Consider the following 20,199-nt stretch of genomic DNA (forward strand, 5'->3'; position numbering starts at 1 on the left):
CCCTACCACTTCTGATCTGGTGGACTCGCTAAACACAAATACTGCATTTGTAAATGATGTCTGAGTGTGAGAGTGTTGCCCTGTCTGTCTGTAAATTAAAAAAACAAGAAAGAATTGTGCCGTCTGGTTTGTTTAATAGAAGGAATTTAATGTATAGCTTTTACTTTTACTCAAGTATGACGTTTTGAGTACTTTTTCCAAGACTGTACTTAAGTATATTTAAAATCAGATACTTTTAGACTTTTCCTCAAGTAGTATTTTACTGGGTGATTTTCCCTTTTACTCAGTCATGGAGTCATTTTCTATTAAGGTATCTTTACTTTTACTCAAGTATGACTAGAGTATTTTTTCCACCACTACTAATACTGGTGTGGTTTTGTCCTAATTAAACTTAGGCCTTAAAACTGTTATGCAACACATTTTAAGACAGATGCAGAACTTTACGAAGCATCTCCACCCATTCTAACTGTACACTGGCGTCAGACAAAAACTCACAAACTGAACACACCCATGCCATATCACTCACTGTTACTTATTCACTCAATGAATTGGTGGTTTGGCAATGTGCAACGCAAGATCATACACATCTTGAGACGTAGGCTAGTGATAATAGGGTAATAGCATTTATAATACACTCCACTCCCTACACCCTTCTTTCCCTCCCTCCTCCTATCTTGTTCTACACTTTCATCCCACCTATAAAAGTACGGGTCCCTCTCATTGCCCTGATCCCTCTCATTGTCCTCATTCCCTGCTAACTGAATGGCTAGCCCGCTAACTCTTAAGTTAGCCATGGGCAAATTAAAAAGCATTTGTGTCCTGCTGTGGATATGTGGGTACAGTGCCCTGGCCACCATAGAAGAAGGGTGAGTTACAGAGACTGAGATATTAATATTGAGCTGCAAAGTTTGGTCAATTTGAAATGTTTGATTATAATTGTATAATCATATTCTACTGTAAAGTATGAATTACAGGTATCAGATATTGTAAGGTGTTTCGAGTATTTTACCAATCAAGTTTTACAGAATAATTGGTTTTGTTGCATTTGCCGTACTTGACACACGCTATTGTAAAGACAGTGTTAATGAACTCACATTTGTCGCTATCAGGGTAATCTTCTTCTAATGGAGCTGGGCGAAACAGATGTGGCTCTGAAATGGTATCCTTTCAAGTAATTGTTCTGAATGATTGTAAAGCAACTTCATGAACAATTGTTGTTTAGCTAGCTAGCTAGTCAAATATTTTTTTTTATCCATATTAGCAGAGACATTACATCAGTCAAAGTAACTCAAAACAAGACATATGGTATCAAGACCAAAATAAAACTAGCAGAAACGACCCACATACGATTCCCCCCCCCCCCCCCCCCCCCCATGGCAGCATCGTCTCATTGTTGCTAGCTATCTGACCATCCAGAATCATAGCAACACATGGACTTCTTCCCCATTGGATCGTGTGCAGCGTTTTTTGTGACGTTGTCAGTTATAATTAATGAATTAAATGAAATGATACGCCATCCACTCGTACGGTATAGACAAAAATCCCTGCTGCTATTTTTTTGCGGCATTTTTGTGATGTTGTCAGCTAAACGGTCTATAATTAATTTAATTTACTTCTTAAATCTCTGCTGATATTTTGGATTCTATAGCAATTCGTATTCTTCACATAGCATATGGATAGATCCCAGACAGTATATTTTATACAAACAGGAAACCACATTTAATCTACCTCTCTTTCTTCTTTTACACAGCTATGCAAGATCAGTGAGAGATGCTGGTAAGTTTGCCATATCAAAACACAATTTGGTTTTTCATCTTTTGCCTTGTTGTTAATATTAGCAGAACACTTGATTAAAATATGATGGGCAGCCCAGCTCTACCACAAGTGATTCAACTGATGATTGGGTGATTAGTTGAATCAGGTGTTTTAGTGTTAGGCTAATTGGATACAAATCATGTAACCCCACTCTGTGGGTCTACTGTACAGCGTCTGATAGATACAACCGGCAGGTGAGTTCAGTCACATGATCCAGTCATCACAATGTCCTTGGGAACATGATGGTCTTTCTCCATATCCTACCCTATACTGTACAACACAAAGACGCTTATCGCTACACAACCTGCTTACACACTGTCAGACGTGCCCGCGCGCACACAGACACACAAAAACACACAGACACTTTCTCGCAGTTATGGTACAAAACAATGCAAGAGGGGGCCAGAAAGTGGGGCAGCGGTCTAGGGCAGCGGTCTAAGGCACTGCATCTCAGTGCAAGAGGCAGCAGTACAGTCCCTGGTTCAAATCCAGGCTCAATCACATCCTGGCCACGATTGGGAGTCCCATAGGGCGGCGCACAATTGGCCCAGTGTCGTCTGGGTTTGGCCGGGGTAGGCCATCATTGTAAGTAGGAATTTGTTCGTAAACTGACTTGCCTAGTTAAATAAAGGTTAAATAAAAAAATTAAGTAATTGGTTTAGGGTCTGGGTGTTCCATAATCAACAGATTCCAAATGCTTTACTGTTGATATGGCAAGAGATAATCAACAGATTCCAAATGAATTACTGTTGATATGGCAAGAGGTAATCAACAGATTCCAAATGAATTACTGTTGATATGGCAAGAGGTAATCAACAGATTCCAAATGCATTACTGTTGATATGGCAAGAGGTAATCAACAGATTCTAAATGCATTACTGTTGATATGGTAGTCAGCTGTCTTTTGCCAACGTGTTTACGCAATGTCACCTTGGCTGTATAGTAGCCTTGAGAAGGACAACACATGACAACACATTTGATAATGCCATTTACCTATGATGATTTGAGCAGCCAATTGCTCCGTGATATTTGCCTCATTATATCAACAGCATGTCACGTGCAACCAGGGGGGAAAAAATTACTTTACTCCACACACAGAGATGCACACAAAGCTCTCCCCCGCCCTCCATTTGGCAAATCTGACCATAATTCTATCCTCCTGATTCCTGCTTACAAGCAAAAACTAAAGCAGGAAGTATCAGTGACTCACTCAATACGGAAGTGGTCAGATGACGGGGATGCTACACTACAGAACTGTTTTGCAGCACAGACTGGAATATGTTTCCGGGATTCATCCAATGGCATTGAGGAGTACACCACCTCAGTCATCGGCTTCATCAATAAGTGCATCGATGACGTCAGCCCACAGTGACTGCATGTACATATCCCAACCAGAAGCCATGGATTACAGGCAACATCCGCATCGAGCTAAAGGCTAGAGCTGCCGCTTTCAAGGCTTATAAGAAATCCCGCTATGATCCCGCTCAGACAAACCATCAAACAAGCAAAGCGTCAATACAGGATTAAGATGGAATCCTACTACACCGGCTCTGACGCTCGTCGGATGTGGCAGGGCTTGAAAACTAATACGGACTACAAAGGGAAACCCAGATGCGAGCTGCCCAGTGACGCGAGCCTACCAGGCTAAATGCCTTTTATGCTCACTTCGAGGCAAGTAACACTGAAGCATGCACGAGAGCACCAGCTGTTCTGGATGACTGTGTGATAACGCTCTCGGTAGCTGATGTGAACAAAACCTTTAAACAGGTCAACATTCACAAAGCCGCTGGGCCAGACAGATTACCAGGACATGTACTCAAAGCATGTGCGGACCAACTGTCAAGTGTCTTCACTGACATTTTCAACCTCTCCCTGGCCGAGTCTGTAATACCTACATGCTTCAAGCAGACCACCATAGTCCCTGTGCCCAAGGAAGCGAATGTAACCTGCCTAAATTATTACAGCCCCGTGGCACTCACGTCGGTAGCCATGTAGTGCTTTGAAAGGCTGGTCATGGCCCACATCAACAGCATCCTCCCTGACAGCCTAGACCCACTCCAATTTGCATACCTCCCCAACAGATCCACAGATGACGCAATCTCAATCGCACTCCACACTGCCCTTTCCCACCTGGACAAAAGGAACACCTATGTGAGAATGCTGTTCATTGACTACAGCTCATCGTTCAATACCATAGTGCCCATGAAGCTCATCCCTAAGATAAGGACACTGGGACTAAACTCTTCCCTCTGCAACTGGATCCTGGACCTCCTGATGGGCCGCCCCCAGGTGGTGAGAGTAGGCAACAACACGTCTGCCACGCTGATTCTTAACACTGGGGCCCCTCGGGTGTGTGCTTATATAGCCTCGTTATTGTTGTTCTTATTGTGATACTTTCTATTATAACTTTTTATATTAGTCTACTTGGTAAAAATGTTCTTCTTCTTGAGCTGCACTGTTGGTTAAGGGCTTGTAAGTAAGCATTTCACGGTAACATCTGCACTTATTGTATTCGGCGCATGTGACAAAAAGTTTGATTTGATTTGATCTGACACACATTCTATACATTCAGTGCATTCAAGCATTTGTTGTTATTTAATGTTCAACGGCGTCAGAGATCTGAGTGCTTTTGAGAGTAGAACATTCAGGACCTCACTCACAATCTCTCTCTCCATCCCTCTCTCCATATCCCTCTCTCTCATCCCTCTCTCCATCCCTCTCTCTCCATCCCTCTCTCCATATCCCTCTCTCTCCATCCCTCTCTCCATATCCCTCTCTCTCCATCCCTCTCTCCATCCCTCTCCATCCTTCTCTCTCCATCCCTCTCTCTCCATCCCTCTCTCTCCATTCCTCTCCATCCCTCTCTCTCATCCCTCTCTCCATCCCTCTCTCTCCATCCCTCTCTCCATACCCTCTCCATCTCTCTCCATCCCTCTCTCTCCGTCCCTCTCTCCATCCCCTCTCCATCCCCCTCCATCCCTCTCTCTCCATCTCTCTCTCTCCATCCCTCTCTCATCCCTCTCTCTCCATTCCTCTCATCCCTCTCTCTCCATCCCTCTCTCCATCCCTCTCTCTCCATCCCTCTCTCCATCCCCTCTCCATCCCTCTCCATCCCTCTCTCTCATCCCTCTCTCTCCATTCCTCTCCATCCCTCTCTCTCCATCCCCTCTCCATCCCTCTCCATCCCTCTCTCTCCATCCCTCTCCATCCCTCTCCATCCCTCTCTCTCCATCCCTCTCTCCACCCCTATCTCTTCATCCCTCTCTCTCCACCCATCTCTTTCCTACAGCTATTCTGACCTCTTGTGACTTTAACCAGGAAAGTGCACCCTATTGTCAGCTCCAGCAGGACGGCAACGACAACAGTGATTGGACAAGACACCGAGGCCCCACCCCTACACCAGGAACAGGCCCCCCCGGGGACTACCCTGACGGCAGTGAGTAGCCTGTCCTCTTAGGGACATCCACCTGTGTGAATATATATATACATCACATACAGTGCCTTGCATACAGTGCCTTTGTAGCGCCACCTTTTGCTGCGATTACAGCTGTAAGTCGCTTGGGGTATGTCTCTATCAGTTTTGCACATCGAGAGACTGAAATTTTTTCCCTTTCCTCCTTGCAAAACAGCTCGAGCTCAGTGAGGTTGGATGGAGAGCATTTGTGAACAGCAGTTTTCAGTTCTTTCCACAGATTCTCGATTGGATTCAGGTCTGGACTTTGACTTGGCCATTCTAACACCTGGATATGTTTATTTTTTAACCATTCCATTGTAGATTTTGCTTTATGTTTTGGATCATTGTCTTGTTGGAAGACAAATCTCCGTCCCAGTCTCAGGTCTTTTGCAGACTCCATCAGGTTTTCTTCCAGAATGGTCCTGTATTTGGCTCCATCCATCTTCCCATCAATTTTAACCATCTTCCCTGTCCCTGCTGAAGAAAAGCAGGCCCAAACCATGATGCTGCCACCACCATGTTTGACAGTGGGGATGGTGTGTTCAGCTGTGTTGCTTTTACGCCAAACATAACGTTTTGCATTGTTGCCAAAAAGTTCAATTTTGGTTTCATCTGATCAGAGCACCTTCTTCCACATGTTTGGTGTGTCTCCCAGGTGGCTTGTGGCAAACTTTAAACGACACTTTTTATGGATATCTTTAAGAAATGTCTTTCTTCTTGCCACTCTTCCATAAAGGCCAGATTTGTGCAATATACGACTGATTGTTGTCCTATGGACAGAGTCTCCCACCTCAGCTGTAGATCTCTGCAGGTCATCCAGAGTGATCATGGGCCTCTTGGCTGCATCTCTGATCAGTCTTCTCCTTGTATGAGCTGAAAGTTTAGAGGGACGGCCAGGTCTTGGTAGATTTGCAGTGGTCTGATACTCCTTCCATTTCAATATTATCACTTGCACAGTGCTCCTTGGGATGTTTAAAGCTTGGGAAATCTTTTTGTATCCAAATCCGGCTTTAAACTTCTTCACAACAGTATCTCAGACCTGCCTGGTGTGTTCCTTGTTCTTCATGATGCTCTCTGCGCTTTTAACAGACCTCTGAGACTATCACAGTGCAGGTGCATTTATACGGAGACTTGATTACACACAGGTGGTTTGTATTTATCATCATTAGTCATTTAGGTCAACATTGGATCATTCCGAGATCCTCACTGAACTTCTGGAGAGAGTTTGCTGCACTGAAAGTAAAGGGGCTGAATAATTTTGCACGCCCAATTTTTCAGTTTTTGATTTGTTAAAAAAGTTTGAAATATCCAATAAATGTCGTTCCACTTCATGATTGTGTCCCACTTGTTGTTGATTCTTCACACAAAAAATACAGTTTTATATCTTTATGTTTGAAGCCTGAAATGTGGCAAAAGGTCGCAAAGTTCAAGGGGGCCGAATACTTTCGCAAGGCACTGTAGATGAGAGACTTTAGTAAATGTTTTCTTCACCCATGTAGGTAACTAGATTGTGGTGGCTTTTGGTGGCCAGTCTTCTTTCTGCTTTAGACAACTCCTACCATGAGGGATCTGGAGTTTTAATAGCAGTATCGTGCACCTCGAAACTCACAGTCATATCCAATATTTAGACTATGACTCTTACATCACAGAAAAGATTGCTTCAATGGCTCTTTGTTATCTCCACACCCATCTACATCACTCACTCTCTCTCTCTCTCTCTCTCTCTCTTTCTCTCTCTCTCTCTCTCTCTCTCTCTCTCTCTCTCTCTCTCTCTCTCTCTCTCTCTCTCTCTCTCTCTCTCCTTTTCTTTCTTTATTTCTCTAGATGGGTTCTACATCTACCATGAGTGTGACAATGTGGCCAACGGGCAGAAGGCTCGTCTTCTCAGCCCGGCCCTCTCCTCCACCTCCACCCAGATTTGTGTCCAGTTCCACTACTACATGTACGGCTCAGACAACCAGAACCACCTGCTCGTGCTGGCCAAGAGGCCCACCTCGGAGGACAAAGTCTGGGAGAAGACTGGGATCCAGAGCCCCTCCTGGCTTGGAGCTGCTGTCACTGTGGCCAAACCAGCAGGACAGACCCTAAATGTGAGTGAGTGTGTGTGTGTTTGAATTAGATTCAGGATAGACACTCACATGTTTGAGTGCTGCATGTGTCTGGTTTCAGTGAAAGAGTGATCAGTCGGGTCACAAGCATCTGTGTCCGTTTTACAGTCCTCTGCCATTTCTTTACAGCACTTTTCATCTCTCTTGTCCTCCACAGCAAAGTCTTTAACGAGACACTGGTAGTTGTAAAACAATCACAGCTCAGGGAATGTGAGAGAGAGAAAAACAGACAGACAAGGAGACATTGACACCAGGGCCTCTCAAGTTTTTTTATTTGTTGTGGCCCTTGCTTAGCTGGTTTTGTCTCTCTACCTGGCATATAATTGGACAATTATTGGTCAATGACAGTGACTTGGGTGACTACACATTCTCCATATCATATGTGTTTATCTCTGTCTACAGATTGTGTTTGAGGCACAGCGTGGATTGTCTGCTTCTTGTGACTCAGCCCTGGATAACATTGTCATTAGTGAGGGAGCTTGTCCAGGTATGTAGCTCTTTACTCTCATTCTCATCACCCCCCCCCCCCCCCCCCCCTTCATGACGTTTTTATGCTCTAAAGTAGCGGGCCGGACTGACACGTAGATCAAGTTGTAGGGTTTTGTTAATATTTGCTGTGTTCTGTGCATGAAAATGTTTAAAATGTGTATTTTGACACGTTTGCCTAATCACTAAGTCTTGATAGGAATTTACTCTCTTTCCCTTTCCAGTTTGACTATATCATACACCTGTACTGATCAATTCCATGTATTTCCACAGCCTGTCTGACTGGTTGTGACTTTGACACCACTGATGATCTGTGCAGCTGGGAGGCACGTAAACCATCACATCCTGACTTGTTTGGTTGGGAGCAGTGGATTGGTCAAACTGACACAGACGGATCTGGTCCTGACGATGACTTCTCCAAACCAGGCTGTAGGTCTTCCTTTGAACACTGTGCTGTCTAAATCGTATTTTATTTACTGGGAGAAAATACATGGTGACACCCAACAGCTCATGTTAAAGGTCACTCGTGTACTTTCTCATATTGTCTTGTTTTCATGTGGTCTCTTCTCTCCGCAGTGGGCCAATATCTGCTGATGGACTCGTTGTTTCGTGTCGCTGGAGAGAAAGTAGAGCTGTGGAGCCCTCCCACTTCCTCCTCCTCTGGCTGTCTGGACCTTACCTTCCATTACTACATGTATGGCACTGCCACCACCATGAAGCTCAATGTCCACGCAGTGACCAGTGGTAAGATAACTGATGTCCTGCAACTCCACTTACCTATAAGATAGATGTGACCGGTGGTAAGATAACTGATATCTTGCAGCTCCACTTACCTGTAAGATAGATGTGACCAGCGGTAAGATAACTGATGTCCTGCAGCTCCACTTACCTATAAGATAGATGTGACCAGCGGTAAGATAACTGATGTCCTGCAGCTCCACTTACCTATAAGATAGATGTGACCAGTGGTAAGATAACTGATGTCCTGCAGCTCCACTTACCTATAAGATAGATGTGACCGGTGGTAAGATAACTGATGTCCTGCAGCTCCACTTACCTATAAGATAGATGTGACCAGCGGTAAGATAACTGATGTCCTGCAGCTCCACTTACCTATAAGATAGATGTGACCAGCGGTAAGATAACTGATGTCCTGCAGCTCCACTTACCTATAAGATAGATGTGACCAGCGGTAAGATAACTGATGTCTTGCAGCTCCACTTACCTATAAGATAGATGTGACCAGTGGTAAGATAACTGATGTCCTGCAGCTCCACTTACCTATAAGATAGATGTGACCAGCGGTAAGATAACTGATATCTTGCAGCTCCACTTACCTATAAGATAGATGTGACCAGCGGTAAGATAACTGATGTCTTGCAGCTCCACTTACCTATAAGATAGATGTGACCAGTGGTAAGATAACTGATGTCTTGCAGCTCCACTTACCTATAAGATAGATGTGACCAGCGGTAAGATAACCAATATCTTGCAGCTCCACTTACCTATGATTACCCACTCTCTGCCTCTACTCTCTCTGTATCTCTCTCTCGCTCTCCCCCTCCAGGAGGAAGCCTCGGTTCCCCTATCTTCTCCTTGACAGGGAACCAGGGCCAGGGTTGGAAGCCTGCAGAGATACGCTACCTTGGCTCAGATAACATGCAGGTAAAACAGGCTGAAAAGTGATTTGTTACGAATTTGATATAAACAAAAAAAAAATAGCCTTGTGCTCTTATATTCAACCCTTCTTTATCGAAGCACAAATGTGTATTTATCTGGTAAACCTGTTTTCCTTTTGTTTGAATGTTGATTTGACGGAGGGTGTTTGAGTTTCAGTTTGTGATCGTTGGCATCTACGGTGAGACCCCTGAGACAGACATCGCTATAGACGCTGTGTGCATCACAGAATGCACAGGTAATGAATAATCTATGATCTGAGATGATCAATATCTTGTGTAAATATAGACAATCGTGTCTTCTGATCTTTGAAAACTGCTAGCCTCTGGAGTTTATTTGGTCTTCTGAAAGTATTTTTTTGTGTCTCAAATGTTTTCATTGGTTATTTCAGCTCCTCCACCAACTACACCAAAACCTCCAACACCGGGACCAACTACATCAGCACCGGGAACAACTACTCCCAAACCCTCAACCCCCAAGCCTTCTACACCAAAACCATCAACCACAAAACCACCAGGTGAGATTAACAGCCAATCACCTCTATAATTATCGTGGTCAGAATCAGAAACCGACACAAATGAGCTCTGTTGTTAACCTTTGATTCCCTTCCACCCCAACCCATACACCCCCTTACCACCCCCCCCCCCCCCCCCCCCCCCCCCCTTTCCCTCTCTCCCCCAATAGTGACGTGCCCTCCCAATGCTGAGTATATAGAGTGTGGCCCTGCCTGCATCCCCAGCTGTAAGGAACCCTCCACCAACTGCACTGGCTCCTGTATCAGCGCGTGTTTCTGTAAGCCAGGCTTTGTGTTCAAAGGCAGACGCTGTGTCCCCATAGAAACATGTGGCTGTCTGGAGGGAGGTGACTACTATGAGGTACGAGACCATCTGGGATTGTTAGTCTGTGGTTAAGAATGTACTGTGTGATTGATTATGACACAATATAATGTGATATACAATATTGTGTATATTGTGTATGATGATATACCATACCATTCGATGTGATACACAATATGATACAATATTATACGATACAGTACTTTTACTGTCCAGAATGTCCACTCACATGGATATTGATAGTGCTCCTCTCAGCACATCACAAATATACTTTAAAAATGACCAGCAACACAAGGAACACAGGCATACGTTTACAGAATGCACAAATAAATTACAAAAAATATATATATATTGTCAAAACAACATGTTAATAATTCCTATCTACCTGTCTCTGTCCTTTTAGCCAGGAGAGATCATCTTTGGTGACGGCTGCTCCAAGCTGTGTCGTTGTGCTGGAAACTACATCTTGGACTGTGTGGACAACTCCTGCTCTCCCACGGAGGAGTGTCGCAACGGAGCCTGCTATCCTAAAGGTACTTTTAGCTGAGTCATAATACATTGTTAGGCAAAGTTATCATAACTTGTAATAGCTCAGTTATCATAGCTGGTATTAGCTAAGTTATGAGATCTTGTATTAGCTAAGTTATGAGATCTTGTATTAGCTCAGTTATCATAACTTGTATTAGCTCAGTTATCATAACTTGTATTAGCTCATTTATCATCACTTATATAAAGATGAAAGTCTTATCAAATCAATTATATTGGTAAGGAGTTCCATCGTGAAACCCACAGGAACATCCAACCTACAGTAAAGTGGATCGTTCCTAGAGTTTGATTCCTAGCTATGCAAACAGACAGCCTTATATACAGTATACATGTATTATGTTCAGCTTGGAAAACACTGTTTACATTTTGTCAGGCATCATTTGGTGAAAATAATAACCCAACTATGTGAACAATGAGTCAGTATTATTTCCACCAGCCAATTACTAATCTCACTCCCAACTTTATAATCACTATTCCCCCCAGACACCTCTACCTGTATCGCGTCTGGTGACCCTCACTACACCACCTTCGACAAGAAGAAGTACAACTTCATGGGGAACTGCAGCTACCTGATGTCAGAGCCCTGTAACCACACGTCAGTGCCTCACTACGAGGTGCATGCTGACAACGAGAACCGCTTCAACAAACCAACCATCTCCTACCTGAAGGCTGTGCATGTGTACGTGCGTGGGGTGAAGATCTCCATCTTGAAGGGAGGCACCGTGCAGGTGAGAGAGAGAGGGATTGATGGAGGGATAGGGTTGGGGTAGAGAGAAAAAGAGATGAGGAAGACGTTTGAAAATGTTTAATAACGTAACAATAGAAAGAAATAGTGATAAAATGCAGAACCCTGCATGTACTCATTCAATATAAAGTAACATACACTGTCAAGAACAGTTTGTCATTTTATTCAATAAATATTTTTTTCCACCGAAGGGAAATTCCTGAGCAGCATTAAATGCATAAAATTCATACAAAACACAGAACAGCTTATAAAGAGGAAGCTAAATAACATAAAAAATGAAGTGCCCCTCACTAACACATGTCTGTGTCCTCTTCTCCTCCTAGTTGGATGGTATCAATGTGAACATCCCACTGACCCCAGCTACAGGCGTGTCTGTTTTGAAGTCTGGTAAACACTACACTGTAGCCATGGACTTTGGTGTGACCGTACGATATGACGGAAACCACTATATGGACATCAAGGTCATCAAGGAGTGAGTCAAAACTGCTTTATACACACTGAAGAGAACACACACACACACATACAGAGAGGGAATGAGAGAGAGAGAGAGAGAGGGAGAGAGAGAGAGAGAGACCAAAAATGGGGTCTATGTAGCTTGGTTTCTCTCCAACAGTTTTGGTGACCCCGACATGATATACCATTAAAATAACCATATAAACACAACATAATTATTATTTTTTTTTTAAAGAATGTTCTCACATTGTGCTACTTTTATTTTATAATGTTATCATTAATATTCTGGAAAAGTGGTTGACTCATCGGTCTATTTGCTCCTCTGTATTTAGCTATAAGGACAAGCTGTGTGGACTGTGTGGAGACTACAACGGAAACTCCAACGATGACTTCAGGAAACCCGACGGTTCTCTGACCACCAACCCCAATGACTTTGGACACAGCTGGGTCACAGATCCCAAGTGAGTCATGCCACCAGTTACACACACACACACACACACACACACACACACACACACACACACACACACACACACACACACACACACACACACACACACACACACACACACACACACATCACACACACACACACACACACACACACACACACACACACACACACACACACACATTACACACACACACATAACACATACACAGGCACACACACAAAGGCACTCACTCACACACACCAACACACACACATGACTGATTCACCCTGTCTCTGACTCTAGTTGCAACAAGAAGCCCAACACCACCATCCCAGGCTGTACTGATGATGAACTGGACAGGTATGAGAGCTCTGGCTACTGCGGCATGCTACTGGACAAGAACGGACCGTTCGCTGTCTGTCACCCCAAGGTCAACCCCAATGTGAGTAACTACCGTAATGTGTGGTATATAGTGTCTTACCTAATGTGAGATATTACTGTAATGTACGGTATATAGGGTCATATCATATTTTGTCTTTAAGATTCAACAAAAGTTTGTTGAATGTGTGAAATCTCACACCCAAGAAAAACATTTTTAAATATATAGACATTTTTAGTGCAGAGATTTTTAAATATGCTTAATTCAATTCAAACAACTTTGTCACTGAAGTAACCAAACCTCCAAGCTTTGTGTGCAAGTCGAAGACACGCATATGTTTATGTGTGTCTATTTCAGAGTTTCTTCAAGGACTGTCTGTTTGACCTGTGCGAGCTGGATGGTGCTCAACCCATCCTGTGTGAGTCCATCGAGTCGTACGTCAACGACTGTCAGGACCGAGGAGTCACCATCGGAACCTGGAGGAACAGCACCTTCTGCCGTGAGTACAGATCAGTGTTGGGGTCAATTCCATTTCATTCCAGTCATTTCAGAAAGTAAACCAAATTCTCATTCCAAGTTTTCCCTCACTGAAAAGCATTAAAGAGAATTGGAATTTGTATTTTAAAGTACTTCCTGAATTGACTGGAATTGAAATGGAATGGACACCAACCCTGCTACAGATACATGTTATACATAATAATAACAAGGAAGAGACGGATATTGATGATGAAGATGGAAATTGCAGTGATTAATATAATAATAATTATTCATTCACTCACCAAAGACCCTGCTGTTATTAGCACATCAAAGACCAAACAATACACTCTAACAGTACTGTTCCGTATAACCATCAACGTCATTATTAAGAGACAGTCATGTTTTAAAGTAGACCTATCTCCTAATGTCTCCTCTTCCCTCCTTCTCTCCAGCTCTGACATGCCCCCCCAACAGTCAGTACGTGCCCTGTGCCGCCCCTTGCCAGCCCACCTGTGCCTCCAGACCCTCCACAGGGTGTGATGCTCCCTGTTCAGAGGGCTGTGTGTGTGACCCTGGTTACGTCCTCAGCGCCGGGAAGTGTGTCAAAGAGAACTCCTGTGGCTGCAAAGGCACCAACGGACAGTACTACGAGGTGAGTGTGTTGTGTGTCGGGTGATGGACTTTGTGTGTGTGACGTGTATGTAACCAACCTGCAACCAACCACTGATGAACTATTGTCTCTCCCTCCATCTCTCCTCCTTCCCTCCCTCCCTCCCTCCAGCCTGGTGAGGAGTGGTACCTGGAGGACTGTAAGCTGAAATGTTATTGTAACGCTCCCTTCGTCACCTGCAATCCCTCTGATTGCCCTCCAATGCACGAGTGTAAGGTCCAGGGAGGAGAGCTGGACTGCTACCCTACAAGTAAGTCCCCTGACATAAACAGTCCGTACAAACACCCACACACACTCAGAATGGTGTTTTGACGTCTGACGTCTTGGATGGTAGGGTAGGTGACCAGGCTGTGACCATATGAGTTGACCAGACAGCACAAACAGATCTGAGACTTGGCTATAATGTCTTTCTCTCTTATGTCTCATGCTGTCTCCCTCTGTCCCTCAGCCCCAACTACAGTCAAACCAACTACTCCCATACCAACTACACCTAAACCAACTACTCCCAAACCTACTACCACAAAACCACCAGGTGATATTAACAGACTGTTCTCATTCTTACGATCAGAATCAGAAACCACTTTCTGTATTTGCACAAATCAATTAATTGGTAACCCAATAATTCCTGATATTAACCCCTTGTCTCCATTCTGCCTCACCCCCTTACCCTCTCTTCTTTGCCTCCCCCCATCTTCCTCTCCCTCTCTCCCCCAATAGTGACGTGCCCTCCCAATGCTGAGTATATAGAGTGTGGCCCTGCCTGCATCCCCAGCTGTAAGGAACCCTCCACCAACTGCACTGGCTCCTGTATCAGCGCGTGTTTCTGTAAGCCAGGCTTTGTGTTCAAAGGCAGACGCTGTGTCCCCATAGAAACATGTGGCTGTCTGGAGGGAGGTGACTACTATGAGGTACGAGACCATCTGGGATTGTTAGTCTGTGGTTAAGAATGTACTGTGTGATTGATTATGACACAATATAATGTGATATACAATATTGTGTATATTGTGTATGATGATATACCATACCATTCGATGTGATACACAATATGATACAATATTACACGATACAGTACTTTTACTGTCCAGAATGTCCACTTACATGGATATTGATAGTGCTCCTCTCAGCACATCACAAATATACTTTAAAAATGACCAGCAACACAAGGAACACAGGCATACGTTTACAGAATGCACAAATAAATTACAAAAAATATATATATATTGTCAAAACAACATGTTAATAATTCCTCTCTACCTGTCTCTGTCCTTTTAGCCAGGAGAGATCATCTTTGGTGACGGCTGCTCCAAGCTGTGTCGTTGTGCTGGAAACTACATCTTGGACTGTGTGGACAACTCCTGCTCTCCCACGGAGGAGTGTCGCAACGGAGCCTGCTATCCTAAAGGTACTTTTAGCTGAGTCATAATACATTGTTAGGCAAAGTTATCATAACTTGTATTAGCTCAGTTATCACAACTTGAATTAGCTGACTTTTTATTTGACCTTTATTTAACTAGGCAAGTCAGTTAAAACTTCTTCAGGATTGGTGGGTTGAGCTAACGTAGGCTAATGCGATTAGCATGAGGTTGTAAGTAACAAGAACATTTCCCAGGACATAGACATATCTCACATTGGCAGAAAGCTTAAAATCTTGTTAATCTAACTGCACTGTCCAATTTACAGTAGCTATTACAGTGAAAGAATACCATGCTATTGTTTGAGTAGAGTGCACAGTTTTGAACATGAAAAGTTTTTCATCAACAAATTAGGCACATTTGGGCAGTCTTGATACAACATTTTGAACAGAAATGCAATGATTCATTGGATCAGTCTGGAACTTTGCACATACACTGCTGCCACCTACTGGCCAAAATATAAAATGAAGCTGGGCTGGAATAATACATTATGGCCTTTCTCTTGCATTTCAAACATGATGGTACAAAAAAATACAAAAAAACGGTGGGTTTTTCTTTGTATTATCTTTTACCTGATCTAATATGTTATATCCTTCTACATTCCTTTCACATTTCCACAAACTTCAAAGTGTTTCCTTTCAAATGGTACCAAGAATATGCATATCCTTGTATCAGTGCCTGAGCTACAGGCAGTTAGATGTGGCTATGTCATTTTAGGCGAAAATTGAAAAAAAGGGTCCAACAATTAAGTGGTTTTTAAGAACAATTTCTTATTTGCAATGACGGCGGGTTAACTGCCTTGTTCACGGACAGAACGACAGACTTTTACCTTGTCAGCTCGGGGATTCAAATGAGCAACCTTTCGGTTACTGTCCCAACGATCTAACCACTAGGCTACCTGCCGCCCAAGTTATCATAACTTGTATTAGCTCAGTTATCATAACTGGTATTAGCTAAGTTATCATAACTTCAATTAGCTCAGTTATCATAACTTGTATTAGCTCAGTTATCATAGCTGGTATTAGCTAAGTTATGAGATCTTGTATTAGCTAAGTTATGAGATCTTGTATTAGCTCAGTTATCATAACTTGTATTAGCTCAGTTATCATAACTTCAATTAGCTCAGTTATCATAACTTGTATTAGCTCAGTTATCATAACTTGTATTAGCTCAGTTATCATAACTTGTATTAGCTCAGTTATCATAACTTGTATTAGCTCAGTTATCATCACTTATATAAAGATGAAAGTCTTATCAAATCAATTATATTGGTAAGGAGTTCCATCGTGAAACCCACGGGAACATCCAACCTACAGTAAAGTGGATCGTTCCTAGAGTTTGATTCCTAGCTATGCAAACAGACAGCCTTATATACAGTATACATGTATTATGTTCAGCTTGGAAAACACTATTTACATTTTGTCAGGCATCATTTGGTGAAAATAATAACCCAACTATGTGAACAATGAGTCAGTATTATTTCCACCAGCCAATTACTAATCTCACTCCCAACTTTATAATCACTATTCCCCCCAGACACCTCTACCTGTATCGCGTCTGGTGACCCTCACTACACCACCTTCGACAAGAAGAAGTACAACTTCATGGGGAACTGCAGCTACCTGATGTCAGAGCCCTGTAACCACACGTCAGTGCCTCACTACGAGGTGCATGCTGACAACGAGAACCGCTTCAACAAACCAACCATCTCCTACCTGAAGGCTGTGCATGTGTACGTGCGTGGGGTGAAGATCTCCATCTTGAAGGGAGGCACCGTGCAGGTGAGAGAGAGAGGGATTGATGGAGGGATAGGGTTGGGGTAGAGAGAAAAAGAGATGAGGAAGACGTTTGAAAATGTTTAATAACGTAACAATAGAAAGAAATAGTGATAAAATGCAGAACCCTGCATGTACTCATTCAATATAAAGTAACATACACTGTCAAGAACAGTTTGTCATTGTATTCAATAAATATTTTTTTCCACCGAAGGGAAATTCCTGAGCAGCATTAAATGCATCAAATTCATACAAAACACAGAACAGCTTATAAAGAGGAAGCTAAAAAACATAAAAAATGAAGTGCCCCTCACTAACACACGTCTGTGTCCTCTTCTCCTCCTAGTTGGATGGTATCAATGTGAACATCCCACTGACCCCAGCTACAGGCGTGTCTGTTTTGAAGTCTGGTAAACACTACACTGTAGCCATGGACTTTGGTGTGACTGTACGATATGACGGAAACCACTATATGGACATCAAGGTCATCAAGGAGTGAGTCAAAACTGCTTCATACACACACTGAAGACAACACACACACACAAAAAAATACAGAGAGAGAGACCAAAAATGGGGTCTATGCAGCTTGGTTTCTCTCCTACAGTTTTGATGACCCCGACATGATATACCATTAAAATAACCATATAAACACAACGTACAATAAAAACTAAGTAGATAGTTCTCACATTGTAATATTTTTATTTTATAATGTCATTAATATTCTAGAAAAAATGCTTGACTCATCGGTCTATTTGCTCCTCTGTATTTAGCTATAAGGACAAGCTGTGTGGACTGTGTGGAGACTACAACGGAAACTCCAACGATGACTTCAGGAAACCCGACGGTTCTCTGACCACCAACCCCAATGACTTTGGACACAGCTGGGTCACAGATCCCAAGTGAGTCATGCCACCAGTTACACACACACACACACACACACACACACACACACACACACACACACACACACACACAAACACACACACACACACACACACACAAACACACAAACACACACACACACACACACACACACACACACACACACACACACATTACACACACACACATAACACATACACAGGCACACACACAAAGGCACTCACTCACACACACCAACACACACACATGACTGATTCACCCTGTCTCTGACTCTAGTTGCAACAAGAAGCCCAACACCACCATCCCAGGCTGTACTGATGATGAACTGGACAGGTATGAGAGCTCTGGCTACTGCGGCATGCTACTGGACAAGAACGGACCGTTCGCTGTCTGTCACCCCAAGGTCAACCCCAATGTGAGTAACTACCGTAATGTGTGGTATATAGTGTCTTACCTAATGTGAGATATTACTGTAATGTACGGTATATAGGGTCATATCATATTTTGTCTTTAAGATTCAACAAAAGTTTGTTGAATGTGTGAAATCTCACACCCAAGAAAAACATTTTTAAATATATAGACATTTTTAGTGCAGAGATTTTTAAATATGCTTAATTCAATTCAAACAACTTTGTCACTGAAGTAACCAAACCTCCAAGCTTTGTGTGCAAGTCGAAGACACGCATATGTTTATGTGTGTCTATTTCAGAGTTTCTTCAAGGACTGTCTGTTTGACCTGTGCGAGCTGGATGGTGCTCAACCCATCCTGTGTGAGTCCATCGAGTCGTACGTCAACGACTGTCAGGACCGAGGAGTCACCATCGGAACCTGGAGGAACAGCACCTTCTGCCGTGAGTACAGATCAGTGTTGGGGTCAATTCCATTTCATTCCAGTCATTTCAGAAAGTAAACCAAATTCTAATTCCAAGTTTTCCCTCACTGAAAAGCATTAAAGAGAATTGGAATTTGTATTTTAAAGTACTTCCTGAATTGACTGGAATTGAAATGGAATGGACACCAACCCTGCTACAGATACATGTTATACATAATAATAACAAGGATATTGATGATGAAGATGGAAATTGCAGTGATTAATATAATAATAATTATTCATTCACTCACCAAAGACCCTGCTGTTATTAGCACATCAAAGACCAAACAATACACTCTAACAGTACTGTTCCGTATAACCATCAACGTCATTATTAAGAGACAGTCATGTTTTAAAGTAGACCTATCTCCTAATGTCTCCTCTTCCCTCCTTCTCTCCAGCTCTGACATGCCCCCCCAACAGTCAGTACGTGCCCTGTGCCGCCCCTTGCCAGCCCACCTGTGCCTCCAGACCCTCCACAGGGTGTGATGCTCCCTGTTCAGAGGGCTGTGTGTGTGACCCTGGTTACGTCCTCAGCGCCGGGAAGTGTGTCAAAGAGAACTCCTGTGGCTGCAAAGGCACCAACGGACAGTACTACGAGGTGAGTGTGTTGTGTGTCGGGTGATGGACTTTGTGTGTGTGACGTGTATGTAACCAACCTGCAACCAACCACTGATGAACTATTGTCTCTCCCTCCATCTCTCCTCCTTCCCTCCCTCCCTCCCTCCAGCCTGGTGAGGAGTGGTACCTGGAGGACTGTAAGCTGAAATGTTATTGTAACGCTCCCTTCGTCACCTGCAATCCCTCTGATTGCCCTCCAATGCACGAGTGTAAGGTCCAGGGAGGAGAGCTGGACTGCTACCCTACAAGTAAGTCCCCTGACATAAACAGTCCGTACAAACACCCACACACACTCAGAATGGTGTTTTGACGTCTGACGTCTTGGATGGTAGGGTAGGTGACCAGGCTGTGACCATATGAGTTGACCAGACAGCACAAACAGATCTGAGACTTGGCTATAATGTCTTTCTCTCTTATGTCTCATGCTGTCTCCCTCTGTCCCTCAGCCCCAACTACAGTCAAACCAACTACTCCCATACCAACTACACCTAAACCAACTACTCCCAAACCTACTACCACAAAACCACCAGGTGATATTAACAGACTGTTCTCATTCTT

General features: G+C 43.4%; 1 protein-coding gene across 9 annotated transcripts in view; it reads left to right on the forward strand.

Annotated features, from left to right (window-relative positions):
• Nucleotides 1–742: 742 nt before the first annotated feature.
• Nucleotides 743–20,199, forward strand: part of LOC110531469 (IgGFc-binding protein) — an 86,091-nt gene continuing 66,634 nt past the window's right edge. For 7 of the 9 annotated variants that reach the window (XM_036987340.1, XM_036987347.1, XM_036987341.1 and 4 more), the window contains exons 1-30: nucleotides 743–866; nucleotides 1,751–1,776; nucleotides 5,105–5,251; nucleotides 7,094–7,359; nucleotides 7,780–7,864; nucleotides 8,137–8,292; nucleotides 8,440–8,607; nucleotides 9,431–9,528; nucleotides 9,700–9,778; nucleotides 9,932–10,057; nucleotides 10,225–10,415; nucleotides 10,780–10,909; nucleotides 11,406–11,650; nucleotides 11,991–12,139; nucleotides 12,453–12,581; nucleotides 12,858–12,996; nucleotides 13,291–13,432; nucleotides 13,863–14,062; nucleotides 14,192–14,330; nucleotides 14,529–14,612; nucleotides 14,798–14,988; nucleotides 15,353–15,482; nucleotides 17,029–17,273; nucleotides 17,614–17,762; nucleotides 18,038–18,166; nucleotides 18,426–18,564; nucleotides 18,859–19,000; nucleotides 19,422–19,621; nucleotides 19,751–19,889; nucleotides 20,088–20,171. In XM_036987340.1, coding sequence (XP_036843235.1) covers nucleotides 763–866; nucleotides 1,751–1,776; nucleotides 5,105–5,251; nucleotides 7,094–7,359; nucleotides 7,780–7,864; nucleotides 8,137–8,292; nucleotides 8,440–8,607; nucleotides 9,431–9,528; nucleotides 9,700–9,778; nucleotides 9,932–10,057; nucleotides 10,225–10,415; nucleotides 10,780–10,909; nucleotides 11,406–11,650; nucleotides 11,991–12,139; nucleotides 12,453–12,581; nucleotides 12,858–12,996; nucleotides 13,291–13,432; nucleotides 13,863–14,062; nucleotides 14,192–14,330; nucleotides 14,529–14,612; nucleotides 14,798–14,988; nucleotides 15,353–15,482; nucleotides 17,029–17,273; nucleotides 17,614–17,762; nucleotides 18,038–18,166; nucleotides 18,426–18,564; nucleotides 18,859–19,000; nucleotides 19,422–19,621; nucleotides 19,751–19,889; nucleotides 20,088–20,171 — 4,351 coding nt within the window. In that variant the 5' untranslated portion in view covers nucleotides 743–762. The remainder of the gene's footprint in view (nucleotides 867–1,750; nucleotides 1,777–5,104; nucleotides 5,252–7,093; nucleotides 7,360–7,779; nucleotides 7,865–8,136; nucleotides 8,293–8,439; nucleotides 8,608–9,430; nucleotides 9,529–9,699; nucleotides 9,779–9,931; nucleotides 10,058–10,224; nucleotides 10,416–10,779; nucleotides 10,910–11,405; nucleotides 11,651–11,990; nucleotides 12,140–12,452; nucleotides 12,582–12,857; nucleotides 12,997–13,290; nucleotides 13,433–13,862; nucleotides 14,063–14,191; nucleotides 14,331–14,528; nucleotides 14,613–14,797; nucleotides 14,989–15,352; nucleotides 15,483–17,028; nucleotides 17,274–17,613; nucleotides 17,763–18,037; nucleotides 18,167–18,425; nucleotides 18,565–18,858; nucleotides 19,001–19,421; nucleotides 19,622–19,750; nucleotides 19,890–20,087; nucleotides 20,172–20,199) is intronic. The other 2 variants (XM_036987343.1, XM_036987342.1) reach the window with 2 other exon arrangements.

Source organism: Oncorhynchus mykiss, chromosome 9, assembly GCF_013265735.2.
Source record: "Oncorhynchus mykiss isolate Arlee chromosome 9, USDA_OmykA_1.1, whole genome shotgun sequence".
Lineage (NCBI taxonomy): Eukaryota > Metazoa > Chordata > Actinopteri > Salmoniformes > Salmonidae > Oncorhynchus > Oncorhynchus mykiss.